We start from the raw sequence: 17587 nt of genomic DNA on the forward strand, positions 1-17587 counted from the left end.
CTCCCAACATGGCACCAAGAGACCACTGGGGCAAAACACGTTCTCAAATACATGAATGCCACAATGGCTGGTTTGGACGAAGCCAACCGATGTTTGGTTGGCAGCTCTGTGTATGTGATGTCTAACATAGTGAACAGAATATGCCTCCTAAGGCCTAAAAAGGGGGACACTTTCATTTTGTTACATTCATTTAAGACAAGCATACGTATTTCAAATCAATATACTAAGATTTGCCAAATAGTTCTATGGCCCTTTATTTGTCATAAAAAGAACAACATTTAGCTTGGATGAAGTTGCCTGTACAAGACTGATGCACTGAAAAGAATGGATGTTGTTCAACTCATTGATCAATCTATGGCCATTGTGTGAACACAGACGCGAGGAAATTGCACAAAATGAGTTTATGTACCAAAAGCAATTTGCGTTTGAGGAAGTTTCTGAAGAACTCACGATGAACTTGGATTTTATTTTTTTCCGTGATGGTAAATGAAGTCATCTCTTTTATTTTTAACAATCACTAAATGGAGCAGAATGGCATTTCGTGAGATGAATAATTGAGTGGTAAAGCCCAGCCAAGCAACACACCGTTTCTTGAAGTGTTATTCCTTCACAGTCTCTTCTTGATGAGTTTTTCGAGCTTGCGTATACGAGATGACTCCTGCTCAGGGGTGGGGGCACTGAAAGACAAAGAGGTGCTCCCATCGGCCCCAGAGGGTGGTGTGGGTAACCTCTGTCTGAAGAGCTCCAGCATGCTGCTCTGCTCACCACGTTTTAAACCCTATGCACCAAAGAATGACAACACACAGATACAGTTGCTAAAAGCATTTGATAAAGACTCTTGATACTAGCATAAGATGCCTGTGCTAAATTGTCTGTTTTTTGGATTTACATTCATCCGGATGAGTTTAAAATGATTTGAAACAACTGGGCAAACCAACAAACCTTCATGTCAAGTATTTTCTGGAACGTCTCAGGATTGCCATCAGCCAAGAGCTTGATGTAGTTATCCACAAACACCACGGGCGGTTCATGTGGGGCCATCACCACCTATAAAAAACAAAACAAAAACAACAAAAAAATAGTAGTCTATAAGTTTGTGTTGAAACTTCCTCTGTAATACACACACACACACACACACACACACACACACACACACACACACACACACACACACACAAAGGCAAGGGTTAAACAAATGTTGGGATGGGGGTTGCTTTTTTAACAGTTCCCAGAGGAGACCTTCACAAGTGAGCATTGGAGTGATGTTGGCCTGGGTGGAAAACAGCCAAGTCTCACAGGCGTTGCACCAGCAAGGAGAGGCCGCCTCAGTCGGAAAGCTCGGAACATAAGTGGCTCACAAAACGACCTCAATGTACACAACAAACCGACAATCTTCTCTAAAATGAAGGAAAATGTCTTGCGCAGCCAGCAGCTAAGGTCCACAAAAAAAGGTGCAAACTGCATAGCATCAAACAATTAAGTTCTATTTATATCACACCTTATTAAAGTATTCACAGAAAGCAACCAAGCAAGAACAAAATCCAGGGTGGCAACGTTAAACCTCTAGAAACTGAAACAGCGAGAGAAGATAATAATAATAATAATAATAATAAATACAATAATGGGAGAACACTTTGAAACTTGTTGGAAGCCAAGTAGAATATGCTGTTATCAGACATACTGTGAAAACATGTCAGTCACTACATACATCACTACACTCCTATACTGGAATGTGCTGTACTTGGAATGTGCATAATTAAATGGATGGTCGTATGAGATGCATAAACGGTACAGAAATAACAGTTCACACGAGTGAGAAAATGAAAAATGATGTTAAGGTATCATGCAGCAGAATATGTACGTCAATAGAAGACAGCCTTGAGAGAATGTGTGATTCAAACTAAAACAGAAAAAAAAGTCCCTCAAAGCAGTAAACGTTAAAAGCTACAAATCTCTAAATAATGTGGGTTTACAATCCATCTATAAAAAGGTATTTTATTTAATTTCAATCAACGGTCCATCAAGACACTTATGTTCTAATATAATAATATGGTCATGTTGTCCCGCCCCAAAAAAGGGTACGGCCAAATCTGTGTTGGTCGCACCACTGCTACCAGTGCAAAATTCATCTAGATCCCTCGAGCTGCTCTCTTAGAACTGAGAGCTGAAGCTTTGGAGAAAATAAATCCTTGCTTGGGTCTGAAAAGTCTGTAAATTTGGCAACAGTCATATGGAAACACTGGGCAGCAGATCTGTTCGAAGAGAATCTGCAATTTGATTGGTTAGTCGCACCACGTGGGGCGCTGTGCCGGCTCGAAGCAGAGATGGAGCAGGAAAGCGCTCCAGCTCAATGTTGCCGAAAGAAGGCAGCTGAAAACAGACGTTGATGTTTGTTTTAAAACGTTTGCATTCATCCACAAAGCAGACAGAAGAAGAGGGAGGAAAAATAATTTCTCCAGAACAACTCAAGCCTTTCCAGGACATTTAACTTTTTCTCTAATTTTACATGTGTTTTCCATAACTGGAAAACTGGTCAATCATTTTCCAGGTTTTCCAGGACGCGTGGGAACCCTTATGGTCCCTTTCCTGGACACGACGTCCACGATTTCAAAAAGCAATTTGAAAATGTGGAATCAACAGACCACAGGAAACTTTTCCACTTTGCATCAGTCCATCTCAAATGAGCTTGGCCACAGTGAAGCCAGAAGCTTTTCTGGGTGTTGTTGATATATGGCTGTCCATTTGCATGAGAGAGTTTCAACTTGCTTTTGTAAATGTAGCGACGGTCTTTGTTAACTGACAATGGTATTCTGAAGTGTTCCGCAGCCCACATGGCAATATTCTTTCAACCAGGGGTCACAAACTCCGGTCCTCGAAAGCCCCTATACTGCATGTTTTAGATGTTTCCCTCCTCTTTTCAGGGACGCTCCTTTTGTACCCAAGCATAACACTCACCCATTTCCAATTAAAGTGATCACTAATGAAATGTTCTCATGTGTTCTTGAAGCATTTCCCAACGGTGTCAGTTTTTTTGGTGCTCCCGTCTGAGCGTTTTGGAAAGTGTTGAGGGGGGGGGGGGGGGGGCGTTTGCCAGGTTGAACATGACATATCTTGTCTCTGTTGTGTATTCAACTGAATATACAATAGGTTGAAATTGATTTGCAAATCATTGTATTGTTTTTATTTGCATTTTACACAATGTTCCACTTACATTGCAAATGGGGTTTGTATGCTCCAGTTAAAAAGGCTGCTGGGAGTCCGAAAAAATGAAAAATATGGACAGATGTAGATATTTTGCATAATATTATACTATTAAGATGTAAATAATCATGTGCTGCAGTCATACGTTATGAAACATGTGCATGTGAAGAAATGGGTCCCTACTTGATTAGTCACGCAAACAGGACGTGGAAGCTGATCTACTACTCGCTGAGCTGTGAGGCTCTAAATCAAGCCCTTAGTGTGCAAACACTGGCTTTGTAACACAAACACCAAGCAATTTTGTAAGTGCAGATTTTGCTACACTGTCAGAACTGAGATAAAACATCTAAAACCTGAAAAGATAACAGCCATACAGCGATAACATATGAAATCCATTTCACTGGTTGTCAAGCCGTGAGAAGGAATTCCACAACTCATGCAAGTCTGCTGATCGACATCAAGAACAGAACAGCAAAACCAAGGTCAAACTTCGGAAGGAAAGAGGGGCTCTCGGGAGTCCCACCAAATTCAAAAGGCAGACAGGCATTCACTTAAGAGGGTGTTGGCATTTTTCTTCACCCCAGGGACAGTTGATAAGGGTGGGGCAATTAGGGGCAGTAACATACGAGGGTCCACATGGTTGTTTGAGACAAGGTCAGTTGTCTTGACTGTCACAATTACTCTTTGCAGTAAAAACTTCATCAAACGTACATGCTATGTTTTGGACACCGTCTTTCATTTTGTCCATAAGTATATAGATTTTTTTTTAAACATATTTTTGGATAAGGGGCTAGCTGTGAGTACTTTGCTCAAGGATGCCAGGGTTGTGGTTTGAGGTTTACAGAATGGTGGATGGACCGTTCCGTCCCAGGGACGGAATACCCATCTCTGCCTCAAGCTATCCTGTTTCGAAGAACGTCAGTAAGCCTACCAGAGTTGCTCACCTTAAGTATCATCTCTGCACGGGTCATGCCCTTCACCACAATCTTGGTGTAGCTCGCAGGTGCCTTGCGAAGTACCTGGGAACCTATAGAGGGTAGGTCTAGCAGGACGGTCTTCAAGGAGTGTGTGTCCAGAAGGAGCTTGTTCGAGGGAACAGACAAAATAAAAAGCCAGTCAAAATCAGAGCTGTGCATTTGTAGCACCCCGAGGCAGAAATAGATTTGGACGCACGTACTTGTTCTGCTCCCACCATGCTGATAGGCTTACATCTGAACAAGTGATTGATAAATTTGGGAATGAAAGAGCTAGAAAAGGGAAATGACAAAATTCAATTCATGTATCTTCACTTCCGACTCATGTACTACTAAACTAAGGATCTCTCATGGTTATTACTTTGTGAATTTGATGCAGAATTGCGTGAAGTATTTGCGCGTGGAGGCCAAATTGTCTCTGATGATTGGCACATTCTGCTTTATGTGCATGATGATTGAAGTCACGTAGGGACTCTGGTCACCGACATGCTCCACATTCTGCCACGGCATCTGAGAGGAAAAGGAATGTGCATACATACCGTCACATTGCCTCCTCATAATGTGCAATTCCTGTTTTATTGAATGGTGTTTGATGTAAGAAGGGAAATAAAATAGTCTGTCTGACCTTGCTCATTGCAGTGAGAGCAGGGTCACAGGCAGCATCAAGATCTTGAACAAGTAACTGGATACTATTCGAGATCACTCTGGTACAATAGTGAAAATGAGAAGACACTAATATCACAAATGATCTACTCAAAAGCAGGCTGCTATACAAGATCATCTATATTTGCTACATACGTGCTAAATGTATCCATCTCCCCAGTCAAATTAATTCTTTCCACCAGGATTTTATCCACTTTCTCTTTTAGTTTCTCTTCAAGCTGAAAGACACCACGCATGTATATCCAAGATTTAGTACAGTATGACAAGAATCTCAATGAGAGAAGAAAAAAAAAATCTATCTATTCTGGTCATTATTATGTTGATGTAAAAAAAAAAAAAAAAAAAAGAAATACATTTACACAATTTACATGTACATGCCTGTTGCGTGGTAGCAAGGCAGTACTCGGCAGTGCTAAGGATGCTACAGATGAGGCACAGCTCATCAAGAGTGAACTTGGCCGTTTCCGAGCCTTCTTTTTCTTTCAGCAGACTGCTGATTGTCAGAACCCCACTGTTACTGCTCGACCTGTAGACGGACATACAGTATATTACTTATAAAGACATATAAAGTGACTTAGGCTAACAGCCAGAAGAAAGCGATATGATCAGTCACCATGTAAATCAAGCTGTTCTCAATATATACTGTATATTTTTTTTAAATTAGGTCATAACTCATGATATTAGACTAATGGGCCAGTGTACCCTTGAGAGTTTGTTTAAGTGATCGCATATGGTCGACAATATGGCATCCATAAGTCAGCGAGTGCACATGTGTAATTAGCATTTTTGTGTATCGGCAACACAAACAGTCAGCTGTCAGTGATGATTTCTAGTGTGGTTAGTGATCCAAATAATTTTACTGCAATTTGCACACAGTTGCGATTACATAACCCACTCCAATTGCCACATTACTGCTACCCATCAAAACAGGGCAAGGACTGAAGCTATTCCATTTCAAAATGAATTTTCAAGTCTCTAATGGTTTTATCACCGCACTAAAAGAAAGACCACATATGGGTGTGACAAATGTGGATTAAATTATGATTCCGTTGAACAGAACTAATGTGTTCTTACTTAGGCAGATTGCCTGTGAGGATTTTCCAGGCATACTCCCGTAGGAATTTCTGGAAGATGGTCGTAAGGGCAATCATGGGCTCCCCAGTACTCAGCTGGGAGCACTGGACCATACACTTCTTGTAATAGACAAAGAGGTCAGCACAGCTTGGCAGCACAGCACCACCCTCATCGGTGGCAACCTTGGGTGGGCCCTGTGCTCGGATGTCAGCCACAAACCTGTCTATCAGTTCACCTAGGTTCCTGTAACAAGCACAGACGGAATACCAGATGGATTAACAGGCAAGCATGTAAAAAAATTATAGTCAGGTCTTTGGATTTAATTGAAGCGAGCACTGACAAGCACCATTTAAAGCTGCACAAAACAAACATTCAATCACAGGTGTTCTATAACTGCATTCATATTGGGAATAACCACTATGAGCCTACGGAAAGGATAGAGTATTCGGGGAAAAGTGATGGCTGGTGGAAGTAACAGAGGGGAAAATAGGCAAAAAGTGAGAGAAAACAAGAAAGCCAACCAACAAGGCAGGAGCAGACTAAAATGGGGGGCATATAAAATGAAGAGGTGGGGATTTAAAAAAAAAGAAAAAGAATGGTTGCTGAGGCAAGCGATTTATTCAAGCTCTCCCGCTCTCTCAGCGTCTGTGGTTGTGTAGTTAATGGGAAACATTTCTGCCACAACCAAGTCAGTGGCATGTCCAGGAACATGAGATGGAAAGACAGACAAGCCGGAGAGCTGGAAAGCAAGAGGTATGTGTGTGTGTGTGTGTGTGTGTGTGTGTGTGTGTGTGTGTTAGTGAATACGTAGAAATTGGCAAACAAGGATGCGTATGTCAACTTTATACACAATCTGTTCCTGATGATGTAGATTCATACGGTATATGCAGTATGTGCATAACCGTTTTTGGGTTGCTCACTTGTCTTGTGATTCTATGTAGACATACAGATGAGGCTCAAAGCACTTGGAAACAATGCCATGGAAAGGATTCTCAGGAGCCTTGGGCTTTCTGGGCTACAGGAATGTAAGAGAAACAGGCATTAATACAAATGATTCCATATGGGCCAGTTACTTGTTACTTGGTTCATGAGCAGTTAAAAAAATCCTAATAATATAAAATCTAGGTTTCAATTACTGCTAAAACTGTCCATCACCAGTATTGTGCTTTTCTCTTCTTTGTTTGAGGGTGCTTGTAAATGGCTGCAATATGATTGGCTGATTGCAGAGAGGGGAAGGTTGAGCAGATTTAGGGAAAGGACAGAGAGAGAGATGCCACAGGGCAACTGCACCAACTCCGGCATACTTCCTGATTTGCCGATTAATGTGCATTCTCCCTCCTCACAAAACAATCTAATCATTTTTTTAAAATGTTTTTTTTTTCTTTTCATAATTTTTGAACTTTTTTTTTGTACTTTTAAAATGTTGGAAATATTCTTTAGGGTTTCTGTTAATGTGTTTAATTCTTGTCTTTTTATAGTCGTTTAGTGATTTTGGTAAGTGACTTTCGCTTCTGAACGTTATTAACTGTTCTGTTTGTAAATGCTTGTTGTGTTGCTGTGTCTGTTTGCGTGAAGCGCATTGAGTTACCAAATGTATGAAATGTGCTTTTATATAAATAAAGCTGCCTTCAGAGATGGGCTTCCCATCCCTGGGACGGAAAGGTCTTTTCAACATTTCTGCAGCATAAATAAGACAAAAGAACCCAGTTCTTAGGAAAGATATTGATTACCGGTAGTTGTTATTGGAGCTTATCTCACCTTTGCCAGATCCCCATCTTTGCCAACCTTCTGACTACCCTCATCTTCACCTTGATCGTCTTCCAAGAAAGGATTAGAGGGCTCTAAAGGGCTCTCTGGCCTCTTCTGCTGCTCAGAATAAAACAAAACAAAACATATTTTGGTAATCTATGTTGTCATAGATTGAGCTGTATAATTGGAGAAATACACTTTAGTTCAATGTATGGAAAATGTTTACATTAAGGATAATGTTTACACATAGCCCATTTTCATTGCAAGTCCTTTATTTCACTTCAAATGATGAACTCATATCCTGCAAAATTGTACTGACCCAACAGGTAAGATACAAAAAGGTCTCCGCTGAGCCAAATTACTATTTTCTGCAGTGCACCTGTTCAACCTACTTGGGATTTTGTGGGGCAAAAAAAAAACACTTCGAATTTTATTCTTAGGCAGTCCTGCCATGCCCTAAATGGAGAATGAAAATTCTGTCTGACGTAATCAACAGAAGTCTGCCTGTGCGTGTTCTTACCACAGGGGCATCAGTCAATGTGCATCCTGTGAAACGTTTTGCCAAAAGACCTTCAAAGTTTGTCGTCCTCTGAATGGCAAACAGAAGCAGTTTCACTTCAATCTCCTTGGCTCGTGTTCTCATTACTTTGGAAAGCTCCACTCTTTCGGGAAAAAAGATGCACATAGAAGTTGACAGAGTAAAAAAAACAAACGGATGCAATTCTTGGACTTTTATTGAGGTACATTGGCCCCCCGCAATTTGCAGGTGATACACACCAAGCCCTGAATAGGTCAGTCAAAGGGATTAATAAATCTACCTGGTGATGTGGCAGAATTCCACTGCAATACGCTCTGTCATGCACCACTCCTCTGGAAACATGCGTCCATATTTTTCTTCATAGTCGACTAGTTGCCGCTTGATCCAAGCATAGCGGCGATCAATCTTGTCTAACCATGCAACCTAAAACATTTGGTCAAGTACTTTTTCAAGCATCCTATAATCCAAAGTCACATGTACTTTCAAGCCTTTATACCAAACTTTATTAGAGGGTGATCTTTGTTAATGAGCATTTACTCACATCTTGGTTTTCTTGAAAGAGCACAAGGTACTCTGAGAGATGCTGCCGGATGAACTTTTTAATTATCTCGAGTTTGATGCGTGGGTCAAGAACATTTACAACCAGACAGGCATCCCTCAACACGTTACTTGGCCCACCGGGCCTCTGTGGTGAGGAGAAAAAAATAGATCAAAAACACTGTTGCTTTTATTTTTATAAAGGAGAATAAACCTCAAGGAGTCTGAAAACACATTTTGAAAAGCTGACGTGTTTACCTTGGAGCCCTGGGATGGGAATGCTTCTTCAAAATCTGCCAGGATCTGAGTGCCCAACTCACTCTGTGCTGCTTTTACTCTATACAAGTCAAAGAGCAAATTCACAGTGGAAGTGTCAGAGTTGTACAAATGTGTCATATTCGCCTATACAGCCATTCACTAGCCATTTGGTCTGAAGCTGTATGCAAGATTTGTAAACGCAAATGAAAGACTCAGACTCATCAAGTACAACACCCCCCCCCCCACACACACACACACACACACAACATTGTTCAAGTCAAGTCAACTGTATTTATAGAGCACTTTCAAACAGCCATCGCTGCATACAAAGTGCTGTACATGGAGCAATTTAACATGCACAATAAACAGTAAGACAAATCGGTAATAAAGGCGGTAGAAAGTTCAATCTCCCTTTCGGCTGGTTGTGTGGCGGAAACCAAATTCTCTAGAGCTAATTGATGTTGATAAAATTCTTTTAAGATTCGAGAAATCCTTGTGTGTGTGTGTTTGTGTGTGCGTGCGCGTGTGTGTATTTACAAAGCCTTAGCCAAAGCTAAAAAAAAAAGTAAAAAGTCAGTTACACACACACACAAAGTTAGGAAAAAAAGTCATTGGGTGATTGTAACACATCAGCAATTTATTTCTGTGGCGTCTCAAACTTATTTGCGCTTTCCAAATTCAAACATATTTGGAGGGGACTGTACAGTTTTAAATTTTGTTTGTCCAATCTTCAAATCTGTACTGATACATTTTAGGAGCTTAATTCACATTCAGTCTTATTCTGTTTCGCAGTATTACCCTGTTCGTGTTGGTTTCTCTGCATTAATTACTCCCCCCCTCTCATATTTCTTTACTGGTTGTTTTAAAGTGCTCTATAAATACAGTTGAGTTGAGTGCCATCATCTGTTTCTCCTGAAGTTACTCCTTCCGTGCAGCTGTTCTTTGGTATTCAACGCTATCTGCCACACCTCAGTCAAAACTGAACAGATGGCCATTTTCCCCGATTAGACGGATCAACACTACTCTGAACCCGGAGTTAGCCACATTCCATCTGATGCTTTAGCTGCTGTAAAAATGACAGATTAGCCATACAAAAAGCATCATCTAAAGGATTCTGCAGTACAGTAGACATGTGAGCAACTATGCATTAGGTGCTGTATATGTGTACGAGTATGAGGTACCTCTCAGAGAGCTGTCTGATCTGAGGTATGGCCATATACTTGTGGAAGTGCTCAAGTACTTTTACGACTCCTTGCAGGAGATTGGCCACCTCACCGTACTGCCTTTTTCTCGTCATGGCCCTGGAACACACACAAATATGCCTGAGTTTATTTCAGTGTGTCATTGTCAATGTCTTCATTTCTGGATTTAAAAGACAATAAATGAAAAAGAAAAAGCATCACTCTAATACAAAATTAAATGACGTGTCGGTCCTGACTAAAAAAAAAAATTATTTAAAGTCCCAGCTTCCAATCATAAGGATGCACACAATAATGTTTGTCATCAAAAGCTTACTTTTCTAATGGTCAGAACTAACAAATCGGTTCGGAGGTGTCTGGAACAGTGGTCAGAATTTATCATATTCGTTCAATTGGATGATTTAGCTGGAGTTTATATCTGTAATAATATAAGTCTGGAAGCGGGTCCTCGAGCTAAAGGAGAGGAACAAATCAAGTCCCACATACAGCTTGGTTAAAAAAAAAAAAAACATGATTAGCGGTATTATGCATGCTATGCAGAAAAAAACGAAAACATAATTGTACAAATTTCATGTCAGGTTAATTTGTTCTGCACACGTTTGCTAATAAATCAATCGTGTTTGTATGTGCAATACAGGTGGACTCACTCTAAAGAGTCCACGCCTCCTGCTAACATATGCAGGTGGTTCAGTGTGGTGATAGATGTAGTAAGGTGACGCTTAGCATGGTCCAACTGCTTTATGTCCCTGGTAATCTCCTTGACCTAAAGGAAGAAGGAGACAAGCTACCCACTGTTTTTATTATAATCGATGGAAGGTGCAGAATGCTGTCAGCGTGTGTGCGTACATACCATTTGTTCAGACTTCTCTGCCTTGTCCTTGATATCTTTGATTTTTCCAAAGAGCTGCTGAATTGCTACTTGGGCCTCTTCTAAAGCCTGTAGAAACCACGTAAGTCAATATTAAAAATAGAACATCAGTTATTTAGGGGTTTTGAAAACGTGAGAGCTGCAAGTGGACCTGTAGGCATGTTTGAAATGCAGGGAGTCAATCATCAATTCACATTTCACAAATAAACATGCAAAACACAGAAAAACGTGTTCTTTACAATGAAACCATCTCAATCACATCATCGCATCACATCATTACATCATCAATTACGGGATCTGTATGGACACTGGACACTGAAAATCAAGTTAACACACGCCATCGATCCAAACTGTTGAGGCAATCATAAAACTGAGTCCGTTATTATTTCGATTTGGTTTTAAGTAGGTCAGGTTAGGGTAATTTACCACATAATTCAGTCTGTTGGGTAACGGGGTGATTTGCTTTGGCAGAGGGCAGCAGCTCTGGCACCATGTACCGTTGTGGTCGCCACAGCATACGGAGTAATGTTGACAATATTCTAAATTACGACATATAGCTGGTAGCCATAATTGGCCGAAAGTACATGAGGTTGTGAGCTAAATTGGCAGCGATTTAAGTACCGGTAAGTCCAGCATTACTTTTGTTATGAATGAAACAACTTGAAATGTTCCTTTTTCTTCGATCCTAAACTGGATGGGTGGTTGTGCGATGGTTGGTTCAACTACAATTCTGCGATTAAAAGTCTGGATGTGTTGAGAGCACTTTTATTCACTCTCACCACAAGCTGTAGCTCCAAGTGAAAAAGGATCCTTGTAATCCTGCCTGTAATGTCAGGCTTAGCCTAATTGGCCAACCGGGCACCAACTCAATTGAGGCAAAGGGCCAAGAGACAAAGCTAAACATGAGGACCGTCACATACACGTTTCAACATATCAAAGAGATAATTTGCAGTTCTGAGAGCCAATAAACTACATACCCTATTTACATCATTTCTAAGAGCTTCTCAGTTGCCCAACATTCCCTCGAAATAAAGAAACATCCAAAAAATCTGGAAAAAGGAAGGTAAACTGCACGTCTGCTATTTGATCTGCCAGTTGGAGTTCCACATCATTTCGAAGAGCTTCTCAGTTGGTGATCTTAAAGAAAATCTGTCCATCCTGAGGAGCCAAGACCCTTCAAGGTTGTAATCGTCAGTCATGCAGACTCAGCCGAATCAATCTGGCTCGCTGCCGAGTGCTCATTTCCTGTATTTGTCCCAGAGGAAAGCAAAGGAAGACCACTGCCCAACAGGCGCCTCCATGCCCGAGATGCTATCTACCTTTCCACACAAACACAACTGTGTATCCCTTTTAACATGAAATAAGCAGCACCTACTGGGGTATTTTGAAGGGGGGAGAAACCTTCTTCAAAATGCTTAAACAAGCCGGACAAGTCATCAACTCTCCTTCACATGTATAACAGTAAAATGAGTCCAAAATTTGTCTCAAGTTCAGTTCAACACAACAAAAATTCAACAACCAGTGTTAAGAGTTGAAACATTTCCCTCATTGCATAGTGTCTCATGCAACATTGTTACACTAAAAAGGATTACTACTAAAAAATATACACAGTGTGTGTGTGTGTATATATATATATATATATATATATATATATATATATATATATGCGCAGTGAGTCTGCAAAGGCGATCAAAGCATCGTTGCAGTTGATAGGCTTCTTTTCTTTCAAATCCCTACATATAACTGAAAAACGAATGCACCATGCTTGCTTGTGTCCTAGATGTTACTTTAAATGACAAGTGCAGAAAACACATTGTTCGAAAGGCTTAAAAGAACTGATAAGATAAGATAAGAAAACCTTTATTAGTCTCGCAATGGAGAAATTCCCAATTCACAGCAGCAAATTCAGTGTCAGAATACAGAAATAAATGGATCCGTCAAAGTCAGCGGGCGGGGATGAAAAGTGTGGAAACTAAAACAGCCTCTGAACTACTTTTTTGACAATATGAAACATTTAGATTTTACATAAAATATTAACGTGAAGCTTTTTGGGGGGGGGGGGGGCTAAAGGCCCCTCAACATTTTTGTTTGTTTTAACCACACCAGACATAAAAGAAAGAGCAAACACAAGTGGAAAATGCGGACGAGGTAAGGATATAATGCAAGACATGCAATTAGCAAGCAGTTTATGTACATCATGCCAGCATTTTCACCTGCACTAGCAAGAGCATGTTTACTATGATTTTGCAGTAGCTAATCTGTAATGACGTGGGCTTTGGCGCCAGAGTGCCCCAGCTCAAGTCCAGTTCCATGTTATGGTGCCCATAAGCAAGGCATCATCTGCACCCCTGCAGCACTCTGTACACCCCTTTGACTCTGACGTCACTCCTTGCATGTTTTTGTGTCGTCTGTTCGCTGTGTGCCGTGCAATACAAAATGTGTAGCAGTGTGTGAGTGCCCCTTCGGGATCAATTGCGCAGAAGTCACACGTGTGGAGGGCCCTTCCCAGTGGGGTCATCATGCTTGGCCAAACAGCTAAACATCAAACGTGAACGTTTGTCACTGACCTCTGAGCACAGGGATTTCAAAACCAGACACATCAGAATTTCATGGCCTACCACAGACTTCCAGGATAAATGAAGACAGAAGTATGCTGGTTCGTCATGAGGCCATCTGTGGTAAGAGCAGTTTGAAGGAACTTTGGGGACCGGTGACACTGTAAGACTGACCCCGGAGGAATAGCAGAATAGGACATGTGTGGGATTCTATTCCAGAAAGATAATGGATACAGTAATGGAAGTAAATTTCAGTTGTATTTCCGATCCGGCACACATTTCAAAGAGCTTGACTTTTTTATGTCATGGTCAGTGCACAGTTTTCTGTTTTTAAACCAACAGACTAGATTCAAACCCAGGTTAAGGGTACTCCTCCTCAGACTTCCATGACAACACTCAACTATCATGAATCCTACAGCACAATACAGCCAACTCCCGGTAGTTTTTAAGAGTTATCTTCTTCAGTGTCAACTAACGGTCACATTTCTCTTGCGGCAGACAACATTGCTGATTCTATTGCGGCTATTATGTCTCAATCTTCATCCTAAAAAGAGCACCTCTGCTTCTTTCCATCTGTCGAAAAAAAAAAATTCCCTCTGGAAATGTTGGAATTGCTTCGTGGCCTTGGAAAAACAACCTCAAGTTATTGTGTGTGTGCAACCTGATAATGTTATTCGTCTGGGGTTGGACTAAAGTCTTTCCGCTTCCAAACAGTAGCAACACTGGAAAAGACATGGCCACCACGGCAGACACCCAGAAGAATTCGTACGCCAAATGAAGTCTACGTTTCAGAACTTTCATGGCTCAACCTTCAGGTGTCATGTTCCTTTGAAACCACAAACCCTTAACTGGGAAAAGGCTTGAATGAAATATGCACGGGCAGCTCTTTTCCATCATTTTCTTACAATAAAGCCTGGGGTTACACTAAAAGAAGTATACACAAGGGGATATATTTCCCAGACATGTTTTTTTGAAATAGAAAAAAGTAGAGTTTGCGCAATGGGGATGAATCTGAGTCATCATGTCCTTTTCCGTGGATTGCAGTGGAGACAAATGAAAGGGAAAGCAAGAAGGATCCCTGTTTTTCCAGAGATGAGAGTATCCACAGGTTGCATCGTAACTCCAGGAGATAAACAATGTTGGGGCACTTTCATTTTCTAGCTAGTGTGTGTGTGTGTGTGTGTGTGTGTGTGTGTGTGTGTGTGTGTGTGTGTGTGTGTGTGTGTGTGTGTGTTTTGAAGGTGTTGAACATTGAATTGGATGGTACTCTCCCCAATTATTGCATTGCGGCCTTATTTTTTTTTTTAACCAGGTCAAATAACCGCAATGTGAAATTTGATTTATGAATTTTTGTGCCAATTAAAAGGGTAATTTGCCATTTGGTGTGTGGCCTAGGACATGAAAGTTAATAACAATGCAATAAGTGTAATGCAACATAATAGCTCATTCACTGGCAGAAGTAAGTGCCCTTTAAGGCTGAAAGTAACAAATGCAAAATTTAACGAGCCAACTCACCTGCCTCCCATCCTGCCCCACATTGGTTTGACCCCTCACCACTGTCCTGATGTTGTCATCAAGGCGCCTACAGAATGTAACACATGATTCGAACATTTAAATACATGCATCCACATATTATATATAATCAGAGTCGGCAAGAAAAAAAACTGAGATCAACTGACCTGATTTTCAGACGTATCTTGTTTACCACATCGTCAATATTAGCAAGGGACTAGGGGGAAGAAAACAAAAGCAGACATCAAGTGATTATGGTTAGGATTAAGAAGCAACACCTCAACTTTTAGCATTCAAAATGTCATCTTTCTATGCTATATTTATATGACCCAGTTTCTTGAAAACGATTTCTGTTAAGTCCTTCAATAACTTAATCTTTCTGTTCCATTTCTGTTTTATTGGTTTACAGAGCCCCCTCATGGATATGTAGCATACCTACACAAGAAGACCGGTCCAATGTTTGAAAGGATTTTCCATCCATCCAAAGAACAAATCGGCTCGAACTTCATGCTCTTTTTTTAAAAACATTTTTATTTCAAATCTCTCTGGCGGCTCTTTCTTCTATTCGACTATGTATGTCAATAACTTTGCCAGTATGCCGGTTTTGTAATTTGAGACGTTCAATAAAGATTATTCAATAATACTGTAATAATAATAATAATAATGGGTGACTACACCGTGCTTTACCTGCTCGGTCGGAAACAATGTGTTGATATATTCCACCGCATTGAAGTCTGCTTTATCAAGCGGGTCTTGACTTGGAAATACCTTGAAAATACGACAAAATCAATTTGGTCAACGTGCCATACTTAATATTCATTAATACAGTATTCAAATAACTCGTGTAAAACAAACCGACAGCGGTTTGTCTCAGGAATTCAAATAACCCCATCTTATTGAATTAGCCCGTTGACGTTTATCTGTGGATACAAACATAAGCACTGCAAACGCATATATAAAGTACATTCTGCCGACTTTTCAGTCGGTATAACCAAATAATAAACACACAATACTGCTAGTGCCACGACCAGCAGGTACAGGGTGACACAATCTCGTCATTTGGTGGCAAAATCCGTCAACAATGTGGCTCAAGCAACTGTTTATTTTCAACCCCCGAAAAGTTACCTGTTCAATCGCCAGCTGGACCTCTGGTGTGAGATGCAAAATCGCCTCCAAATCATCGGCAAACTCAAATTCTTCTTCCTCCATCATTGTCAAAACATTCACCACCTCAAGAACCTCCCACTTCCTGGTGAAAAGGCTTCTGGGATAACAAAGACGCAGCTCGTGGTGCGTTCAGGACTCTCAGGGTAAAAATAGTTTCCTTCAATCAACCGATAGTTCATCAGTGCATTACGATTACGGTACCCATTTGTGTGAAATTTCTTGATTCGTTCGTTAGTTAGTCCACATTAATTGCCCACTAATATCATCCTCCTAGTAAGCAACTGTTAAGTGGAGAACTATTATAATTATATGAAATTGTTTAAGAAGTTTAAGAAGTATGTTTCTGTGGTTTGCAGGCTATAGCTTCAGATAATATTGTAAAAATGAATGTCTTTCTTTCACCCATTTACACACGCTAATTAAATTTGGGTAACACCAGCAACAACGTATGTAATTTTAAATCGGATGTTTTCGTTCCCATTCAGCGTTTCAGTATTTATCATTAACATTAACCGTGTGTCACTCATATAAAGGTTTGTATGAAAAAAATGACATGCATTCTTCTAAATAATGAAGGTGGAGCCATTCATTTTATCAGTTAATTTTTAATTTCATTTTTTAAAATGTAAATGTTCAATAAATTTTAGTTATAATTTATTTTTTTTATAGTAGAATCACTGAAAAACCCCAGATGTTCTACTGAGCAACATTTTGTGAATTGTCTTACAACTTGCTTTAACCAGTTTATGACTTTACTTGCTTGAAATTTGGTGCCGACTCGACTGGCTTGATTTTTTTTTTCACAGTTACTTGGGACTTCGTTGAGATTTGAAGGTTACCACTTGAGACTGAATTGTGACTTGAACATGTGTGACTTACTCCTAACTCTGGTACTGTAATTGCTGTCATGAATTACTCTTTGAGAAGATTTTTGAATTTGAAAAAAAAAATGCTGATATCATATTTTTTTTCCATGAGGAATCTGAACCCATCACATTGTTGTCAGTCGAACATGGTACCTTCTTCTTGCACACTCATTGATTTATTTCCATTAATAAACCTGTCTTGGTAAACAGTGGAACCATCATATTCAAGAGCACTCGGAAGATGATTCATGGACACTATATGTGATACATCGACATAACTGAGCCACAAATCCTCTTCATGAAGATAAATACTGAAGTTCAAATCTGTTTCCTACAACCCTCTGGGCATCCACATGAAAGCATCACTGAAATATGACAGCAGTGAGTCTGATCTTTTATGTCTCATGATATCACAATAGGCACGAT

At 40.3% G+C, this 17587-nt stretch overlaps 1 protein-coding gene across 2 annotated transcripts; it reads right to left on the minus strand.

Moving 5' to 3' along the window:
• Nucleotides 1-224: 224 nt before the first annotated feature.
• On the minus strand, nt 225-16366 carry vps53 (VPS53 subunit of GARP complex). Of its 2 annotated transcripts, none has more exons than XM_086125945.1 (22): nt 16254-16366; nt 15816-15896; nt 15296-15345; nt 15132-15198; nt 11044-11130; nt 10841-10956; nt 10176-10295; nt 8995-9073; nt 8741-8884; nt 8480-8622; nt 8182-8323; nt 7671-7775; nt 6833-6927; nt 5913-6155; nt 5217-5364; nt 4974-5056; nt 4801-4879; nt 4537-4685; nt 4379-4448; nt 4146-4283; nt 943-1047; nt 225-778 (listed from the first exon to the last, which is right to left on the minus strand). In XM_086125945.1, the coding sequence occupies exons 1-22, from the start codon at nt 16338-16340 to the stop codon at nt 608-610; spliced, it is 2502 nt and encodes an 833-aa protein (XP_085982071.1). In that variant the 5' UTR covers nt 16341-16366; the 3' UTR covers nt 225-607. The 2 variants fall into 2 exon arrangements, with proteins under 2 accessions (XP_085982071.1, XP_085982070.1); XM_086125944.1 differs by having other exon boundaries at nt 7671-7778.
• Between the last annotated feature and the right edge of the window lie 1221 nt (nt 16367-17587).

Source organism: Hippocampus guttulatus, chromosome 12, assembly GCF_054856545.1.
Source record: "Hippocampus guttulatus isolate MCC_2025c chromosome 12, RoL_Hgut_1.0, whole genome shotgun sequence".
NCBI lineage: Eukaryota > Metazoa > Chordata > Actinopteri > Syngnathiformes > Syngnathidae > Hippocampus > Hippocampus guttulatus.

What these genes read in the sequence shown, in the direction of transcription:
- vps53 (XM_086125944.1), bottom strand. Translation starts at nt 16,340, where the DNA reads ATGATGGAGGAAGAAGAATTTGAGTTTGCCGATGATTTGGAGGCGATT. An exon ending in TCTTTCAAGAAAACCAAGAT is followed by an intron (nt 8,623 to 8,740) that starts GTGAGTAAATGC and finishes CAAATGTTTTAG; the next exon opens with GTTGCATGGTTAGACAAGAT. An exon ending in CATTGACTGATGCCCCTGTG is followed by an intron (nt 7,779 to 8,181) that starts GTAAGAACACGC and finishes TATTCTGAGCAG; the next exon opens with CAGAAGAGGCCAGAGAGCCC.